General features: G+C 36.2%; 1 protein-coding gene across 1 annotated transcript in view; it reads left to right on the top strand.

Annotated features, from left to right (window-relative positions):
- The window catches only part of LOC149158438 (carbon catabolite repressor protein 4 homolog 1-like), a 93,760-nt gene extending 73,198 nt beyond the window's left edge, over nt 1-20,562 (top strand). Inside the window, exon 2 of the mRNA XM_089433981.1 lies at nt 20,471-20,562. Within this exon, the coding sequence (XP_089290107.1) occupies nt 20,471-20,562 (92 nt within the window). The remainder of the gene's footprint in view (nt 1-20,470) is intronic.
- Nucleotides 20,563-20,918: the final 356 nt, after the last annotated feature.

Raw genomic sequence — 20,918 nt, 5'->3', positions numbered from 1 at the left:
ATTATTATAATATTAATACAATATTTAAAATACAAACCATTGGAATCAACCCATATTAATAAAACAAGTTAACATGAAACAAGTTACGTGAGGGAGTAGTGGATTTATAAGGTGTGAGAGTTATTGGAGTGGAAGCGTGGAAGGTGGGAGGAGTGGGATTGTGAGTTGAGTGGAGTGTGAGGTGGAGGGATAAGGAGGCGAGGTGAGCGTGAGGTCATGGAATTGGGAGGCATAAGTAGTTGAGACAAATCAAACCTTATGTTAAAAAAACTTAACCACTCGTATAAACCAAAGCGCATAACAAGTTTTTTTTAAATGAATGACTTATGAAATTTGTTTTTGCGATATGTGATATGCAATATATCACAATCACAATATTGCATCGCAAATTTTATTTCGGTGATTTTAAATTTTGGGATTTTGGAAGGGGGATTTGATGAGAAGTGGGACCCACGTGAATTAACGATTCTACGAATTGGACTTCAACCATTTTGGAATTTTGGGGTTTTGGGTTTGGCAATTTGTTTTAAAATAACAAATTGGAGTAAATTACCAAGATCTCGAAATGTGTTTTCCTCCATTTTACAATTTGGCTGGGTCATTTTTTAAGACCATTAGTGAAAAATGAAAGAATTAGTAAAAATTAACTGAGAGTTAATATTCACAATGAATGACTATTTTAATTGCAAAAATTAAAATATCATACATTTATTAACATTTTTTAGTCGAGTTGAGAAAATTATCAAACTTCAAAGGAGCGCTATTTACAAATCGGTTGACCAAATGAGCTGAAGCAAGTATCGATGGAAAGCTTATGAAAAGTTGGATTCAATTAAATAATAAAAATATAAATCCGATTAAAACAAAAAAATGGAAAAATTGTAAGAAAATTAATTAATATGAAAATCATAAAAGATGTTTTAGCCAAAAATTATTAGAAAGGGTTCCCATTATTTAAATAATGGGGGGTGTTGGGTCTTCCTTACAACAGGACACAAACCTCCCTGTTTTTTTTCTCTCTATTTACACTAAGATACTTTGCTCTACTATGGAACAAAATGTAAGAAAATAAAATAGAACCCCTTTTCCATCTAGTGACCCAGTTATAACGCAAACCAATAGCCAACTAGTGGTTACATTTGACCCATTTCACCTCAATATGATTTAAAACTAAACCCTTCTAGATTCTTCTTCAAAGGGCCCTTGATTCTATCCCATTTTCCATGAGTAATGGGGTTTATGTGGCATCCTATTGAATTATGGTGGTGGTCAGTCATGATAGGTCAACTTCCAGGAGGCATAAATTTTATCCAAACTTTGATTGCCGCAATTGTTACACCATTAGAAAAGCATTCAAGTGTATAATAGCGCTAGGGGTGTCCTGCACTCATGGAATCATAAATTCCCCCCAAAAAATGTCATTTAAAGCCTCAAACTAGTCTCAAAAGGTTTCCAACCCCAATGCTCCAAACAGTTTCGTGTCGCTATAATTTCTTTTGTGAGCTAATTTATTTGATTTTTCCTCCTTAAAAGCATCAAGAGGTTTGAAAAGCAATATACTAATCCAATCCAAATCATACCTTCCCATTTTGGGAGACTGTTGGTCTCCCAAATATGTTACTAAATGAGGTGAGGAAAATTTTCCTCTATCTTTTTCTTGGAGTACCATTTAGCCTTACCGATAAGTTTCCCTTTCAAATTAATCTATCAAAGATCATGCTACCCCTATCGTGTAGATCTACACTTATTCTATGAAATTGTATAATCTATCAGCTATGTCTGAGTATATATTGCTAAATACTCTATATAAGGTAGGACATACTCGTCTTCCTAATCCATCATCAAAAACTTAGAGTTTTAGATTTTTTACTTTCACCATAGAGTAAATGTGTATATATGGGGGTAGGTTGAATCTATAGGAATTATCTCCCACATTTTCTAATATCTCAACAAGATCATATTGCAGATCCTTGAATTTCTTACTAGGACCTTTTAGCCTCTCCTTGTTTAACTATAACCATACTTTGTCTCCCACCTTGAATAAATTCTCTATTTTGTGTTGATCATGATCACATTTTACTTTTCTTGTGACTTCTTAAATGTCTCATGTAATTTTCCTGTGACTTTTGCTAAGAAATCTTGTGTCCTCTAAAACAATGCGCCTTGGTATCCCAAAGTGCACCCAAACCTGTCCAAAGAACAAATTATTTCTTCTTTCCTATTAATGGTCATTTTTTAGGGCATGAGAATGCACATCATCATGAACCTATCAACTACCATGAACAAGTAGTCATGTTCATTCATAGTTTTCGGTAAAGCTCCCACAAATTTCATGGAAATGCTCTCTCAAGGATGAGTTGGTAAAGGGATGGTATAGACCTTGTTTTCTATTACTAAGCTTGTTGGTATAGAAAAAAATACATCATCTTATGAACCTAGCTACATATTCTTGCATCTTTGGCTAGTACACATACTTATGTAAGTTGGTCATTATCTTCCCTATTAAAGTTAGCTAGGATAAGTGTCTTCCACATTGGCTTGGGGCTATCATGTGGGAGAATATACTAAAGTGACTTGGAAAATAAATTAACTTTATGAGATATAAAGTTATGAGATAAAAAGTTCACTTTAAGTAAAGTTAATGAAATATTAAACATAGTTGTTGGATATTGATGGGCTAATATTAAGTCTCAACCTTTATCCTCGAGGCTAGCTAGAAGATGAAGAGACACACACATTTGGCTTCTTAAGTGGCACAAATCCCTAGGAGATATCATTCTTCAATTTTATGAGAGATATAACAGACCAAGAAGAGAGGTTGAGTTGAGGAGAAGGTGAAGAAAATAAGAGGACCACATTCCAAGGAAACTGAGCACTAATTTTCAAGCAAAAGAGGTGGCACAGAAATCAAGGAAGAGGTATTATCCTGAGAGAAAAGTACAACAACATTAAATTAGAACATAAAACGTATTTATTGTAGGTTGTAGAATCAATTTTTATCTATTGTTCATTCATAAAATTCGAGGGAAATTTCTAGGTTTGCTTGGCACACATTTTGAGGCAGCTTTGAGCTATTTTTGGGCATGAAATCCAAGGAGTTTCTGCATTTAATGTTATAACACGCCAGAAAAGTATACATAATTTTGGGTAGTGTTTGGCATGGAATTCAAGGAGAATTTGTAGTATGAATTTTAAGAAAAGGCATTGCTAATTGGTTGAGATAAGTTGCTATTGAATTTATCTAATGTAAAAAAAATTGAGAGCTCAAATAATAATAAAATACCCCTCTTTCACTAGTTTTCCATCAAGGATTTTTCCAAGGATAGTTTTTCCAAAAATTATGAGTTTTTTTGATCCGTTTGTTGTTCATAATTTTTTGATTTCAATTTTAGCTTTGTCTTTTGTGTTGCTATTCATAAAATTCATACCTCTATTTGTTGAGTTGTATGCAAATTTTTTGAGTAATTTTTATTGGAACAGTTACCTATGTGTAGACAAAATGTTTAATGAAATTCCTACAAGAGATTTCTAAACTATAGGTTAATTTATGAGTGCATTTTCTCACATGGTATCAAAGCTTGGATTCTCATATTGAATTAATAGTGGGACAACAATTATAACTCAATTTTGTTCATCAAAGGAGGAGGTTTTCTTGTATTTGTCATGGTCACTAGTTTGAGTTTTGAGGACAGATTAGAGGGGGCCAGTAATTTATTCCCATCAAAATCAAGGATCAGCCTTATTCTGGAGGAAAACAAAGTGTGGTACATCCTTAATCAATCCTACATTATTCCTACAGGTGCAGTACTATTGGTTGCTTATAATAGGAAAAATGTGAAATCTAAGATAATTATCCTTCATGCCATCAAATACCATGTGATTCCTCATGTCACTAGTAAGACACATGCAAAGGATATGTCTCATTCTCTTTGCAAGATGTATCATAGTTAAAATTAGAACTATAAATTGGTGTTTGAGAGATAAATTGGGGAATTCCAAGATGTTGAAGCCAAATCAATTCACCCCATACCTCATCAACGTATCTCAAGTTTTTTATGAATTAGGGGTAGTTGGAGAGTAGTTAGATGATGATGAGATGGTTAGAGTAGTCTTAAAGGGATTATTTAAACCTTGGGACAACTTTCTATGTGGAATTGTTGAAAGGGATAATTTTCTTCATTGGGAAATACTTTGGGATGATTTCATGTAGGAGGAGATGAGACTTGGCTCAAGTTCTACCGACCAAAAACATGGAGAGGATGAGGAAAATGTTTCTCTTGCTTCCAAGGGCAAGAAGAAATTCAAGAAGGGGCCAAGAAGAAGGGGGAACTAAAGAAGGATATGAACAAAGTGAAATTCTTTGCTTGTCATAACATGGGACAATATGCAATAACTTACCCAAATAAGAACAAGAATTAGGTTGCAACTTTAGTAGAGTTGGATGATTTTTCCACTCGATTTGAGAAGAAGTTCTCATTGATTTCTTGTCTCGCTTCTAGTTTAGATTCCTCAGATGCTTGGTACATTAATAGTGGAGCCACATGCCATATCTCAAATGTCGGAAATTACTTTACAGATCTCAGAGAGGATGGAGTTGTTCGTGAGGTGGTACTTGGAGATGACACCATGATCATAGCAATTGGGCATGGGACTATTTATTTTGTGAGGGAGTCTCAATTTCCTATGGTAGTGAGGGATGTTTTGTATGCCTCTCTGTTGAATATTAACTTGATATATGTTTCCTCCATAGAGGATGGGGATTTGAGGTGTTTTTTAGATGAGGACATGTACTCATATACCTGTTGATGATGATGTACCTGCCAACATTAAGGGGATCTCCCCGATGTGAAGTCCCAATTATACTTTACACCGTTTGGTGTAGGAGTCCCATCCAATATAAATCTCGGTTCCCGAATTCTTAAAGATTTTCCTTGGCCCTAAATGTCAGCAAGAGAGAGGGATGTAAAGGTATCTTCGAAAACCAAGAAGGTGTGCCTGGTGAGTGTTCAGTTGCAACTATGTTGAGGTTATTCTACTGCATAGGGGGAGAAAAGTGAGCCTCTAAGTGAGAGGTAATAGTACCACCCAAGAAGAGACACACATGAAGCAGAAGGGTATCTCTAACACCCATCAAAATAGTCCACAATAGATGTGATGATTGTTACAACCAAAAAATAAAGAAAGGTATGTCTAATATCCCATAGAATAGTCCACAAGTATGGGACAACAATAACAACCATTACAACACCTTTTCAATAAGATAAGTACTAAACTAAGCAAAATAGTTCAACTATCTCAGGACATGTGAAAGAAAACATGAAATACAAACATCCACATAATAGTGTTACAAAAAATTATAGTCCATGCATGAAGAACGTGTTGGCCTTGAAGGCTTATGTTATTAAGTAAAAGTTCCAAGACACGTGTTTACAATGTACTTCTCTATCCCCAATAGTGGATCATTAGAGCCACTCCTTGCTCCTCAAAGAACTAATTGATTTCTCTAATTCCTTGCAAGAGGATCCAAGGTGAAAAGTCCTTTGTTCATACAATAAGGGAGTATATATAACCAAGGGAGACTCTTTGAATACCCTCATGAATGTTTGACTTCCTATGACTTTTCAACTTACATGACTCTTTACATTCCATGTGTGTCCTTTGGACTTCCACTTTACCATACATTTTAATACACTATACATGATCCACAATAGTGATGTAGCATATGACCACTCATGACATGACATGACACTACATACATGGACTTCTTGATGATATGGAAATGTCAAGTCATTGTTGCTGCTACGTTCTGGATGTCTTCTTGAAGATGCTTTCTCTTCACCTCTACATAGCTTGGTGATGCAGAACCTTCAATGATCTTCAGTCTTGAATAGTGCTCACAAACTTGTGTCCCTTTGCTTTCTCTTGATTGATCAACTTCTCATTTCAGCTACAAGAGAGTCTTTAGGCTTGATTCACTCCTTCTTATCCTTCTCCATCATATTTCCATGACATGATAGGGTACATGTTCCTGCATTTCACTCATGACGAGATGACATTAATCTGAAAAACCCTTATCTAAGATGGTGCATTCTGATCCACCAACTAAACCCAGAATAAGTGATAGGTTGGGAAGAGGGACTCAGATAATGCATAGTGTGCAGCTCGGAGAGGCATGAAGGACAAGACTCCATAGTTTCCAAATGTAGTGGGTTTAAGATGAGGGAATGGAAACTGGGAGAGTCAACTGCACAGTTTTGGGAGTCAAGGGAGTTTGGGCTTCTGCATAGTTCAAGCACTCAGGGGGTGAGCTTGAGGTTTCAAGATACGAAGTGCACAATTCAAGCCATGTTGGAGGACATAACTTGGGCAGAGGAACTATGCAGTGTAGCAGCCCTAGGAGACAAGGACTGTGCTTTGCACAGTATCAAGCAGCAAGGTCACAACTTAGAGGGTTGAGACTGCACATTACACAGTTCAATTTGGTCGAGAAGGCTTTTATGAAAATGGCTAAGTGTGGGATAGGTGATGAAATGTGATGAAACTTAACTGTGATCACACACACAACATACTTTGAAGACATGATAAAATAAATCATCGAAACACATGAACAAATCACTTCCCTTCGTGTGACTAGTTTACGACAAGATATAACAAGTGTGACACTTAAGATAGACTTTGGGGAGACCATGATGAAACTTGTGCGACAATGCTCACAACTTTGTGTATGGGTGTGCCATATGTTTACATAGTTAGAACAACTCATATACACAAAGATAAAACTTTGAAACCATTAGAATAGGCTTACAAACATTGCACGACAGCCAAACATGCCAAAAAATGACAATTAACCCAACATGCAAAAGGGAAAAAAGCACTACAAGGAAGCTCATGAGATAAGATTCAATGTTTGTGACAACAATGTAAAAGACCAAGGAAGGCTCTGAAATTTAGTGTAAGCCAAAATTTTTGAGGGTGTTGTAGTAGCTACAATGATACCCTAAGGGGCCCAACATCACTTTGGCCAAAATGATTTGGATTAGACAATGGAAGTTGTATATGCTCATGTTTCAACCTAATGATGCCTTGATTCAGAGCAACAATAGTAGCAAAGATATATTTGAGCCATGGCATATGAGGATGGCTCATTTACATTGTATATCGTCATAGGATTACTTGCATTTAGCATGGAGCATGAGGATGGGGTGTGCTCTCAGGAAGTACACCAAGACTCTATTTTCCAAGAAATGGCAACGGGATAACAATTTCACTTGATTTGGTTCGTGGTGATGTACATGGTCCAATGTATCTAGTCTCTCTAAGTGGTTATAAGTATTATTTTATATTCAATGATGACTTCTCTAGGAAGACCTAAATTTATTTCACGAAGACCAAGGATGAGGTCTTCAAGATGTTCCAAGAGTTCAAAGCTCTTGTGGAGAACTAAATAAGGAGGAATATTTAGGTGCTAAGGCCCTATAATGGGGTTGAGTATGCTTCAAACTTCTCCAACAATGTTTGTACACTGGTAGGAATTAAGAGAGAGTTGAGAATTTCTTACAACCCACAACAAAATGGGGTTGTTGAAAGGAAGAACATGGCCTTTGTGGGAGCAGTTAGAGCTATGTTGCATGATCAAAGTTTGCCATTCTTTCATTGGTCTAAGGCTTGTAGCATTGTAGTATATGTTGAAAACAGGAGTCCTCATCATGTATTGGGGAGGAAGACTCTTGAGGAGGCTTTCTCTAGGAAAAGCTTGAAATTGGGCACTTCCATATCTTTGGGTGCCTAAAATGGTCACATGTCCCTTTAGAGAAGAGGATGAAGCTAGAACCCACTGTAGAAAAGGGTATCTCTATTAGGTATAGTGAGACTTCAAATGATTACTGCATATACAACTCTTCCTTGAGCAAGAGTGTTGTGAGGGAGGATTTGATATTTGAGGATGATAGAGCCTTTCGAAGATCTTTTGAGGGAGAGAAATAGGGACCTTAGGCACAATGTCCGCAGATGACGGGTCCATAAAGTTCAAGGGGCATGAGTTCATATGACACTGGTTCTACACCAGTTTTAATTTTCATTAGATCCTATATTGTTAGTTCATAGGGCCCTGACACACCTAGTTCATGTTCTCAGAGCACTGGTGGAAAATTTTTGAGTGTAAAGTCTTCATCTACATATCATGTAGATGAGAAGGATGCGCATGATTATGACACTCCATTGAAGAGGAAAGTCGATAGGCTACACAAGCTATTGAAAGGAGCTAAGGATTTAGTGGGGAGTCCCAAGAGTTGTCAGGGAGAGTAAACCACTAGAGAAATTTTGTAGTTATTTGACTATCTGGAGTTGAACCCTTTATATCCTCTAAAACATTATAGATTGGTACTTGTAGCGCACAATTTCTAAACCTAATATTTGTAACCTTCTTCTATACTGGTGGCAGGCTTCATTAAGGCTCTTTAACACTAATTGCATGCATAACATGTAGTGAGGATAGGTGGCAAACTTGAAGTCGATCCCAAAGTTAAGTGGAGATAGTGTTGGTGCATGGTGAGATAAAGCTCAATGCGTAGTGGCTGAGCTAGACCCCGCCTACCTCTTATCAGCCTTGAGAGTCCTCTTACTCCACTTCTCCTTACCATTAGTAAGCATCAACAACTTTATTTTTGAATTATCCCTTATTTTTGTCGTATTCACGCTCACACATGTGGAGAACTTGAAGAAAAAGTGAAGTCTTCTGCCAAATCTAACCAAGATCTATGCTAGTCTTATTTGATTATAAAACCATTCATTTTTTGCACTTTTAACGTATTCTAATGCTCTAAATTAGTTCAAAGGGTAAGGTTAGAATACCCTCATACATTATGTTTTACATTTTGATGTTCTTGGAGGTTGTTCCAATGCTTTTGAAAGTGTTTTGATCTTGTTGATGTTGAACAGGGTGATCATGTAGCGGTCTACAACAGACCCTTTAACTTCTCAAGGCCATTTTTTTGAGTTGGAAGGTGTATTTTTACTCCTAATGTTTCTATGGAGATGTAGGAATTTCTGGCATGTTGTGATCTTTCTCAAGGGTGTTGGAGACATGGGCTTGTAGGGTTTCTGTAGGCTGCTACTAGAATATATGGTCTCTTGTAGTAGTCACATAAATACATCGTGCTCATAAGAACATTCTTCTAAAACATGCACTATTAATTCAAGGAGGAGATGGTGATGGTGTCAGAGATGATCTTGATGGTGGTTGTGATGGAAAAGATAGGGATTTTGAGTTGTTGCGGGATTAAAATGATTAACAGTGGAAGAAAAACTAACAAAATGGATCTTTTTAGAATGTCTAAGTGTCAAGATTCCTTTGATTCTTTTCTTTAGCTTCTATGTAGAGAAACTTCTTGATCTATAGCACTTTATCAAAATCTGGGTTATCCTGTAGCATTACAAGACCCTTCTTGTAGTAGTTCAGGGAAGTGGAAATAAATGCATGAAAATGATTTGGAAATGTGGATATGATGTTATGGATGATGGATGATGATGGAAAATGGTTTAGAGGTACTTTTTGGACCCTAGGAGAAAGCATGAGTTGATTCCTTGGTCCAAATGTGCAGGTTGGTTTGTCTAACCTATTTTGTTGGTTTTCGTTTGTGATACCTACACATAGATAAAGATAAGATAAAATACTTTTATCTTTCATAAATTTATTCATTATTTATTCATTTTCTCTTTTCTTTTTTTTCAAGGTTCACTAGCTGCCTCATGGAAATTTTTAGCTAGTAGGTTTTCCATAGGAACCTTTAGGGAGATTTTCACCTAGGGTTTTTTATTATTTATTTTCTTTTTATCAGACTCATAGATTGCTTCATAGTGGTTTTCAGCAAATGGGTCTGCCTCCAGTGTCTCAAACGAGGTTTTCGTTTCAGGCATTTTTTCTTTTCTTTTTTCTTTCTTTCTTTCTCGTTGGTCAGAGGCTAAATGGATTGGGAGTTTTGAGGCTCCCAATAAAATGTTGTTCCTTACTTATTGAATCAATAAATTTAGCGCTGGAGAGAGTCTTCTTGTAGAATTTCAATCAATAACCATTTACCAAAAATGGAATTTTCTCTCCATCTATAGTTTTTATCTAGACTATACAATTATCATAACATTTTTCCACCAAATAAGGTCCCAACCATTTAGTCATGAGATTCCCTTTAAAATCCTTAAAATTGAGTCTTGCAAGAGGGACCAATAACCCTCCTTGAAGGATTTGGTTTTGACATGATTTTCATGCCATATTTTTCTTTGCAGTTGGACCACTTCGGTATAATAAGGCCTAAATCCTATATCATCAAGTACATTTAACTATTGTAATTTTTCATCTCATGCTTTGGTGAGATCCATGTCAAGTAGGTTGTCATCCTTAATTTGTTATCCTCGAACTCAATAGATATAATGCCTTCTTTCCGTAAACTAGCTCATAGGTGGTGAACCTATTAGTAGTCTTCTAGGTGGTATTGTAGGCCCTAATGGCCTCAACAAGTCTCTATGCCCAATCCTTTTTTTTGTTGCTAATCACCTTGGTCAGAGTGCTATCTAATGCTTTTTTAGTCATGTTTGCTTGTCCATTTTCTTAATGGTGATAAGGAGTAGACCTCCACTGTCAAATGTGATGTTATTTTATGATCCCCTTGATTAGATTAGAGGGGAATTGGGAGCCTTAGTCTGTCACCAATTCTCTTAGAAAACCAAACTTGTAGAAGATGTTTTCTCTTAGAAACTTAACTACTTTCTTCTCAGTTGTTGCCTTCACTACTTTCACCTCAACCCACTTAGTTAGGTAGTTAGTGCACAGAATAATCTATATTATTTTTTCTGAATGGAGGATCAATAGGACCACTGAAGTCCATGCCCCAATTCTCAAATGGATTAAATACATTGTTATGTCCCTATAATACTAGTGATTCCCACAATACTATTTTCATTGTAGTCTTCATTGTTATTTTTGTGCCCCTAGTGTCCCCATATTTTTTTTATTGTGCCCCATAGAAGCCCACTATTGTTATTATTGTTCCCTTATATTATTATTGTTATGTCGGCTTTGATTATATTGTAACCCATTAGACCCCTATATATAGAAAGGAGGTTTTGTCATTTGTAACATCAAAGGAATTGTTCATTTGTGTAATTTAAATGATTTTTCCCCCTAAAAGAGGCTAATTTTGAAGGCGTTGATCTATCTTTCTTCTATTTTGTGAGTTGGTTACATAGCATTTGGTATTAGAGCTTTGGATTCTAGGGTTTCGCTGCTCCAAACAGGTTATCATGGAATTTTCGCTATAACTTTTTTTCTATGATTTGAGATGAAATCTTCTTGAACCTCAAGTCCGAATTTCATATCGTTTCTCACTATATTTTCAAAGATATGATCCAAGGAAGTTAGGGTTTTTGCAAGATCCCGAATTATATCTCAAACAGGTGACCTAGGGAAAATCGTCATAAATTTTTTTCTAAGCATCATATTGAAAATTTGTAAGTTACAGAATGAGGATAGTCTATATTTTTCTTTGCATCAGATTTAGGTCCTCGGGTCAAAGCAGTTGCACGTGGCACTTCTTACAAGTTCGTTGTACTGAACCCGTCTATAATCAGATTATCGTGGGAAAGTTTGGTTTGGAAAATTAGTTTGAATGACTTCAAAGGGAATAGTGAAGCATTATAATCATTAATTGATGCCCCTAGAAAATAAAATGGAAACACCTAGTAAGCAACCTGAAGGCTCTAGCATGACTCATGAAGAAGATAAAGAAATGCAACATGATATATCTAAATTACGAGACCAAGTGCAACAAATTTCACTCTCACAAAAAGTAACAGAAGTTAATATGGACGCTTTAAAGAAAGGAATGGAAGCTAAGATTAATGGAAAGGAAGCTAAGATGGATGGTATGAAAGGCAACATTGAATACTGGAAGAAAGACATGGAAGGTTGGAGAGAGGGTTTTACAAAGTTGCTACAAGAAAGGCTTCCTAATAGCGAAAAGGTAGTAGAGGAACCTCATAATGGGAACAAAAGAAATGTTAATCATGATTCAAAGAATGACAACATTGAAGATTTGAAGAAAGACCTGGAAGGTTTGAAGGAAGGTTTGACAAATTTGTTACAAGAAAGGCTTCTTAATAGCGAAAAGGTAATAGAGGAAACTCATGATGAGAACAAAAGAAATGTTAATCATGATTTCATAGACTCTAACATTGGAACAAAGACCCGCCACGTTCCAAAGATCGATATGAGGAAGTTTGATGGCAAGGATCCCATAACATGGATACTACAGATGGAACAATATTTTGATCTCCATAATGTGCAAAACACACAAAGTTATGCATTGCAACTTTATATTTGGAACCAAACAAGTTTGTATGGTATCAATGGATTTGCTCTCGTAAGCAAGGAAATTTTTACGGAAGAAATGATATCACATTATGAGGATACAAAAGAAACACCTTTTTTATCCAAATGATAAATCTCAAACAAAAGGGTTCAATGATGGAGCACATTGAGGACTTCCAAAAATTGAATATAAGGGTAAAATATATTCCAGAGGAGCATAGGATTGATGTGTTCATATGGACTTTAAAGGATAACATCCAACATGAGGTTCACCTATGGGAACCTAATTCATTGGAGAAGGCATTCAGGTTGGCAAGAAAAATGAAAAAAAAATTATGACAAGAAGGAAGCCTACCACTCACAACTATAAAGATGGAAGTGTTGTGTCTCCTAGCCTTCCACAACCTACAAGGTTGACACCACAAAAAATGGAAGAAAAAAAGAGAAAAGGGCTTTGTTACAGTTATGATAGAAAATACAATAAAGATGATAAGTGTTCTGAGAAGAAATTATTTTACATAGATTGTGAAGAGGAGGAAGAAAAGGAACAAGAAATGTCAAAAGAAGAGGATATACACCAAGAAAAAACCCTAGAGAAAGGAGAAATGAATCCGACCATATCTTGTAATGCATTGGCCGGAATTACCACTCCTCATAACTATCAAGATAGAATGACATATCAAGAAGAAAAAGATAATAGTGTTGACTGATATGGGCAGTACCCATAATTTTATTCATTGTAAGATAGCCAAGGAATCGAATTGCTTTCTATATCCAGCACCAAAGTGTCAAGTGATGGTTACAAGTGGAGGAACCATAAATTTCTCTAGAAAGTTCCATAATATCAGTCTATCCATGGGAGAATATGTATTGAATAACCCAATGCTTTCCATTCCAATGGGTGGTACTAATGTTGTACTAGGAGTCCAATGGCTACAATCCTTGGGTACAATAGCTTTTAATTTTTAAGAACTTTTCATGAAATTTTCTTTGAAAGGAGATGAATTTGAATTAAGGGGTATCGTAGGGAAACCGAGAAAGATAATTAGCTCTAACAGAATGACAAAGCTTCTAAATAAAGAAAAACAAGGCGTAATTGCACAATTAAGTTCGCTAGAGGTTCCCACATCGAAATCATCTATTTCTCCAGATCTCCAAAAAGTCTTGGACAATCATTCCAAGGTATTTGAGACTCTGAAAGGCCTCCCACCTATTCGTGATCATGATCATGCTATTCGTTTGATTCCAAGAAGTGTTCCTCGAAACATCAAGCCTTACAAATATCCCTATGCCCAAAAGAGTGAAATTGAATGTATGGTTGCAGAAATTCTAGAGGCTGGTATAATTCAACCTAGTCAAAGTTCTTTCCTTGCTCCAATATTATTGGTGTATGTTAGTGTCAGTCTTTGAAGCCTTCCACCAGTGATCAAACATGCTCTTACAAAGTGGTCTTAGGGAGTCAAAGTCAAATTTTTTCATTTCAGTGAATCTTCAAGTAAAATTTGGTCACTAGGTATTAGGTCTAGGATTTTTTTCACTCCTTCCAAAGTTTTCCAAGTGTCAATCCATGTCACCATTCGGCTTATTGTACCATCATTCAAAGAGTTTTCATCATCATTTCAAGTTCCAATGGGTCATTTTACACCTTGTTTGTGCTTTAGTTGTGCTCAGGTAAGGCACATTTCCCTCTCCTAGGGTTTTTGTTTCTGAGCAAGACAAAATGAATTTTGAAAAAGTGAGAGAGGTTCTTGTCCACAAAAGGCCAAAGAAGAAAATTTTCCTTCACTTTTTACACAGGTTTCATGGTTTTAGAGAAATGTCAAAAATACAGTTGCCTCAGGAGAGTTGTTGCACCTTTGGAGTGACCATGGTAAAATCAAGTTTTCTCCTAGATGGAATGACCAAATGACTTGCTTGATGAGTCAACTAATAAGTAGACACAAAGATATTTCCAATGAGCTATCATTAGCTCAATCTAGAGTTGAGGAAGAGCTTCAAAAATTTACTGCAACAACACTCTTCATTTAGGCAGCCTCATTCTGCACATTTTGACCAGTCTTAGGAGATTGGAATTTTGATAGGGCAAATGAACTCAAAATCAAAAAATTGAAGATGTTTTGGAAAGTAGACTCGCCAAGCTTTCCAACGAGCTATCACATGGGAATTCCTCCAAAGGTGTCCTACAAAAATAAGCTATGCATAGGAATGGCACTATGCACCTGGGGTTTTCCTGTAGTGTAAAATTGAACTGGCGCTATGCACCAAATCGGTGCTACGCACCTGGGTGAGTGCACTACGCACCTGGAAGATACACTCCAAATTATTCCAAATCTCCTCAAATCACCTCAAAACTTCCAAATTTATTCTTTGCAAGTAAGTGACACAATCACTCTTGTTGAAAAGAGGTTGTTGCATCAGCCTTTGGTGATTTTGTCTCTCAAAAAGTCAAACCCTAGTTTTCACTAAACTATCTCCTATATTTTGAAAGCTCACTCATTTATGGCTGTCCTATATCATCTATTTTCTTTTCCCTAAACCCTATTCCCTCATATATTTTCCCTAAATCCCATTCTCACATACATTCTCCCCAAACCCTACAAGCCCTACTCACATCACCAAACCCTACCCACTCTCCCTAAAACCCTACTCATCCCTAAACTTTGTTCAACATACATTTTCACACTCCCTCTTTCATACCCTCTGCCCATTTCATTCCTTCACCTTATTTCCACACTATTATCCATAAACATCCATATACAACCACATTTTGTAAAACCAAAGGAGAACAATGGAAAGAGACACTCAGTGATAGTTCCATGGAGAGACATAAGTAGCAAAGCAAAGGTAAAGAAAAATATGCATGAGAAGGATCCTAGTGATGGGTAAGAAAGATATTTTGTCCTTGTTGATCATGAGGAGACACAAGGAGTGGATGTCATTGACTTGGATGCTCAAGATCCAAGAAATTTCAAAGACATGTTCATTAAGGAACAAGAGGCTGGCATACAAGCCTTGTCATTCAACTTAGAGAGGGCTAAATGGGTCATCAAATATCTAGAGCAAGAGAAAAAACAATTGCCCGACAAGCAAGTTCTCATGGAGTTGCAAATAATCAAGGAGAACAGGCAAAAGGCTAAGAAGGCAAAGGTCAAGTTGACCTCCATTGAGCAAGAGATTGAGAATGACCGTGAAAATTGGCTTGAAAGAGTCAACATACACCTTGAAAGGTTGCTTGAGAAGGCCAATAGAGACAAGAGTATTCTTCTCCACATGGCCTATCACTATATGACCCGGAACAAAATATGCAATATAAGGATGAGAAAGCTTAAGGCAAGGTTGAGGAAGGCCTTAAGGAGAAAAAAGGAGCAAGACAAGCTAAAAATATTGGTTGAAGCCTCACTAGCCCATCAAAGTAATTAATGAGAATGCCTTGTGCCAAATCTGGGCAATTTTTGGTGAGTTTTTGTCATTTTGAAATTTTGAAATTTCCCAACACAGAAAATTGCATTAGGTGGCGCTACGATTTTGACTGGGATACTTTTTCGAGGAATGGTTTGCATATTTGGATTCAACATGATGATAACAACAATCCCTGAAAGTTTCATCACTTTTGGAGCAGAACTTGGTCACCTAAAGGTCAAAAACCATCAAAAAAATGACCTCTCTGCCTCTTTTTCGACACACAGGAAGCAGACTTGGGAGATTCCACTTTTGAGGGGGAAAATGACCTACAAATGAGAAAATTCAAGATTTCCCAGAAACTAGATAGGAATACCTTTCCAACAAGCTATCTTTCTCTCAATTTGGCTAAGGGGAAGGCCTCCAAAATCATATGAGAAGTGGTGTTATGCATACTGTCTAGTCAATTTAACGTCTTAAATTGCTCTACATAAATTATCAATCCGGGTATCGTAAACTGATGAAGTGTGGTGCACTATATGTGCTTATTTAACCTTTCTCTTACTTCATTGTTTTATAGTTTATGTTTGTTTTTGGGGTTTTGTTCTTGTTGGTTTTCTAAAGTGTTTAATGCAAATGGAAATCCTATTCTAAGGTCTTAAGAATACTTTTAAAGGACAAGTATGGATAAATATTTCAAGACAAGGCCTATGTCCCTAATGGTAACTTCCAAAACTTAGCACTTCAAAAGAACTTAAAACATGTTATTGATGGAGTTAGTATTTAAACAAAAGTGTGAATATACAACTAGTTCAATCAAAATAAAATGCAATAACCAAACAATGAGCTAGTGACTATGAGACCCAGTATCCTTGCTGCTTCAGCAAAAGGACAAGATGATTCTATCATGTCATTCATTAGTCATTAAAAGGCTATGTGCATCACTAATCTACAATCAACTTGAAAGCAATTTATGTACAACTAATATACATGAGAAAAATAAAATGCAAAATTAAATGACAAATATACAAGGCATGGGCCCTCTACCACCTATGAAATCAAAGCAAAATTAAACACACTTGCATGAATTAAAATTGCATGAATGAAAAATCTCATTTATCAAACTTGAAAGCAATCAAATAACATAATGAAATCAAAGCAATATTTACAAAATGAAATCTATTCTACCTTACATTCTACAAAGCAATATTTACAAAATGAAATCTACTCTACCTTACATTCTAATATGCTTCATGACATCTACTTCACATCTCCTTCCATGTTGAGAACATTAAAGCTTTATTCAATTTCTTCAAAAGTACAAAGTACAACAAAGTTCTCCAAAGCTTTCAAAAGCCATCAAGGAAGAACTACAAACTTAAGAACTAGGGACTAAAAGACTAACTGATGAAGGAGAGAGATCTCCTATTTATACAAAAAGATGAGAGCCATCTCATTAATGAGAATCCATCAATCTCTCCCTCTACCTCTAGAGTCCTAATCAAAATAGGAACTGATAAGACACATGTCTTCTTAGAGTTACAATACAATTAGGAGACATGACACATATCCTCATGATCCCATGATTCTTTCCAACCAAATTCGAATTTAGCCTTAGAGTGCCACATAAGGGTCTTCTAGAAGTCTACTTTCAACCTACACATGTCAACAACCTCAACCCATTTGTTAGGTATAAGCATATGCACATTATTTTCTAGTTTTTAACCACAAATTCACTTAAAAGACTTAGAATTAATAAAGATTGGAAAAACATAAAGGTGGTCCAATGATAATGAAAGTGGGATGAATGTGGTGACATAGTAGTGAAATGGAGGTGATATAATGGACATAATAGTGAAAGTGTAATGGAAATGAATGACATTTTCAAGACTCAACATACCCCCCAACTGAAGCTATTGCATGTCCTCATGCAATATATATTACATTAACTCTTTTGATCCTTGAGCTTTGGCTTAACTTTGCATGATATCATTTGATAACTTCATATTTCTGCAAAGTGTTTCACTTGAATTGCAACATGGTTGGTTCTTGTGTTACAACCATTTTTTTTTTTCGCCTTCTATTTTGATCTTTGAGCTTTGCATAATGATATTTTGATTATTGTTGCAAAGTATATCTTTATTGGATTGCATGGTGGTTGGTTCTTGTGTGACAACCATGATTTTGTTTGTATCCAATTTATCCTTTAAGCACTTTTTCAAAAGCCATTGTATGCTCATAATAGCAATGTAATAATTAATATATGTTGGAAGTATGTGAGCTCCTGAATATGATATGGACATGGCAAGATATGAATATGAATGTATTCCCCCCCCCCCCCCCCAACTGATGGTATTGGCAATTTTATGAAATGAGGAAGAGAAATGTTTTTCCAACAATTATCATTCTAGATTTTTATGGAATTCTATGGTCAAAAGTTAGAAAATGACGTACCTTCACTTACCCTTTGGAATGGATGAGTTGTATGTGTGGTGGTTGAAAACTTCTGATCATATTCTTCTTCAAGTGGCTGAACAAGAGGAGTCATGGATAGAGAGATAAGATGACTTTTTATTGCTTCTACTAAAACTTGTTGAATCTGTTCCAAAATGCTGAAAATAATAGTCTTCATGTCTTCAAAACTCATTAGCACAATTCCTACTATGTGAAAAGATGTTCTGATGTCGAACATAGTAGGAAATTGTTGTCTTAGTGGCCATTAATGGATGCCACTAGTCAACACGAGAACTCTCACCATTGTTGACAATGAGAGTCAAGATGCCCAAACACATCTTGCTAGGTACGAATGAATTTGTTGAAGTCGAGTCACCTAGAAGATCTGACGAACAAGGGACATTAATGTATTCCCATTGTTTGTCAACATGAGGACTTGCCATTAAGGCATGCAAGCCTCAAGGTGTTTTTACAAAGAACTTATACTCAAAGGACTATGGACTCAATAATTTGCATTGAAGCAGGGCTTATTTGCGAAATGAAAATGACAAGGAATAGAAGATGAAAATGGAAAATGGCAATGGAGAAAAAAAATGGCAATGGCAATAAGCATGTGAATAAGCCTCTTGCTTTTATTTGTGGGTTATGAATGGACAAAAAGAGATGGAAAGTGTATGTGAATGTAAATGGAAAATATGGAGTGAAATGAGATGAATGGTTTGTTATGAAGTATGGATGTGATGGATGGATGTGATGGAGACAATAGTATCTGAAATTTTTTTCAAGTGTTTGGATCTGATTTTGCATCAGCATATTTCCTCTTTGTTGTTGATCATCTTCTTATGAAACAAATTGGTCTCTTAGAGAGACACCATTCTCTTGTAGTCATTTTTCCTTCCTCCTAGAACCTGCAAAAAAACTAATACTTCTTCTGCAATGGAATGTAATATTATCAAAGGAGAGAGGTGATAAATCTCTCTAGTTATGATATTTGCACATAAAACTAAGAATTTGTATTAATGAAACAAGTTCTCAAAGGAAAAATCAAAAGAATTTATACCTGCTTTGAAATTGGTGCCCAAGTTGAATGTTGCTTCTTTCCAGCAATTTATTTCATTATTTGCCATTTCAAACTCTAATGATAGATTTCTCATTGTATAGATCTTGTTGAGATATTTCCAATGCTAGTTAAATCATCAAAATCTGATTTTGTATGAGAAAGATAGGCTGATTTGAACAATGAGGTTTTTATGGCTGCGGAATTGGAGAACAGCTGCGGAATGTGCACAGTTCTGTAGCTAAAAATATTGGATACAAAGTTAGCCATTCATCTTTCATCATCAATCCAAAATTAATCAATACCTTCAGAAAAGTGAGAAAATAACTTGTTCATTTCATTGATTCAAAATTATTATTTTTTCTTGACATGCAGCGACTCAGTGTGGCGACTTAGTGATAACACACAATTTGACTTCCCTTTGACCGGGGTTTTTTCCATCAAATTTGATCGAATGAATAGGACACCATCCATGTACCAACATTCCCCTAGCTACCCATGTGGCTTGTTTTGCTTGATGACACCTGCAACCTAGAGTTTAACAAAACAGCTGCGGAAAGTTGGGCTAGCTGCGGAAAGTTGGGCTAGCTGCGGAAAGTGGCTAAAACAGTCAACCGAAATTTTTTTTATTGTCTGCATTTAGGAACTCTGTGAATGGAGCAAAACAGTTTTATTGATGGACTTATAATTTGACAAACAGCCTATAACCATGATCATAACTATTTGGCCCTTTCGGTTCTGCCCTTAATAACCGACCCATCCTTTCCTCTGTTTAAAATTCAACCTGGAATTCAACTGCGTGTGATGGTTTAACAGAGGTAAGATGACTATGTTGCAAGGTTTATGGAAGAATAATGACTGAAAATGGAAGATGGATAGGGGTACGGGAGTGTTCAGGAGCTATAAGCAGAAACAGAGGATGAACAACTGAGATGAATTCACAAAATGAAATGGAGACGTAGCGAACAAGGTGCAGCTTTAACACAATGGTATGGTAGGGAAGTGGAGTTGGATTTTTTTTTTTTGAACTGAACGGCTGTGTGAGAAACGTTTACATGTTGATGAAATGGTTGCACAAAATACGGTGGAGAGGAGCCGTATGAGTTTTAAACACCTCTTGCTTGGCGGAGTTTTATGGAGTGAAGAGCCGTATGTAATGGAGTCAGACAGTGCCGTGTTCAATTCAGACTGTTGCTAAACAGGTATTAATGATTTGCAAACGGGTGGCATAAGGGCAGAAGACGTGGTGGCAAAGGGTGGAAGACGTGGTGGTGCCAGCACACAGCCGAATTAAATCACTGTCCGCTCATTTAATTGAAAGTTCTGTTTTTTTTCACGCGCGGCAGTCAAAAATGGGCTCCAAAGAACCAAATATTTCTCCCAGACCGCCACAAATTTCTTCAAACGGTTTCTGGGTTATCTAATTAACCCAGCTGGAAAAACAACCCATGTTTTAGTTTTTTAAAATTCGTCTCCATTTGGGCAAATAAAACGTTTAAAATATGACATTTTTCTATGTTTACATTTTTCTGAGTTATTATGTTCACTGTTCTGCATTCGGCCTGCTTTACAGGTTTTGTATCTTTTTCTCTCAGACTAAAATAGAAGTCTGACCCATTGTCTTTGATCTAGTTACCAGAGGAGATCAGA

This window comes from Pinus tabuliformis, chromosome 5_2 (genome assembly GCF_031772625.1).
Source record: "Pinus tabuliformis cultivar Carrire ecotype Pingquan chromosome 5_2, CPIR1, whole genome shotgun sequence".
NCBI lineage: Eukaryota > Viridiplantae > Streptophyta > Pinopsida > Pinales > Pinaceae > Pinus > Pinus tabuliformis.
Note: the sequence above shows the minus strand (reverse complement) of the source record. Positions and strands in the feature narration are given on the sequence as shown.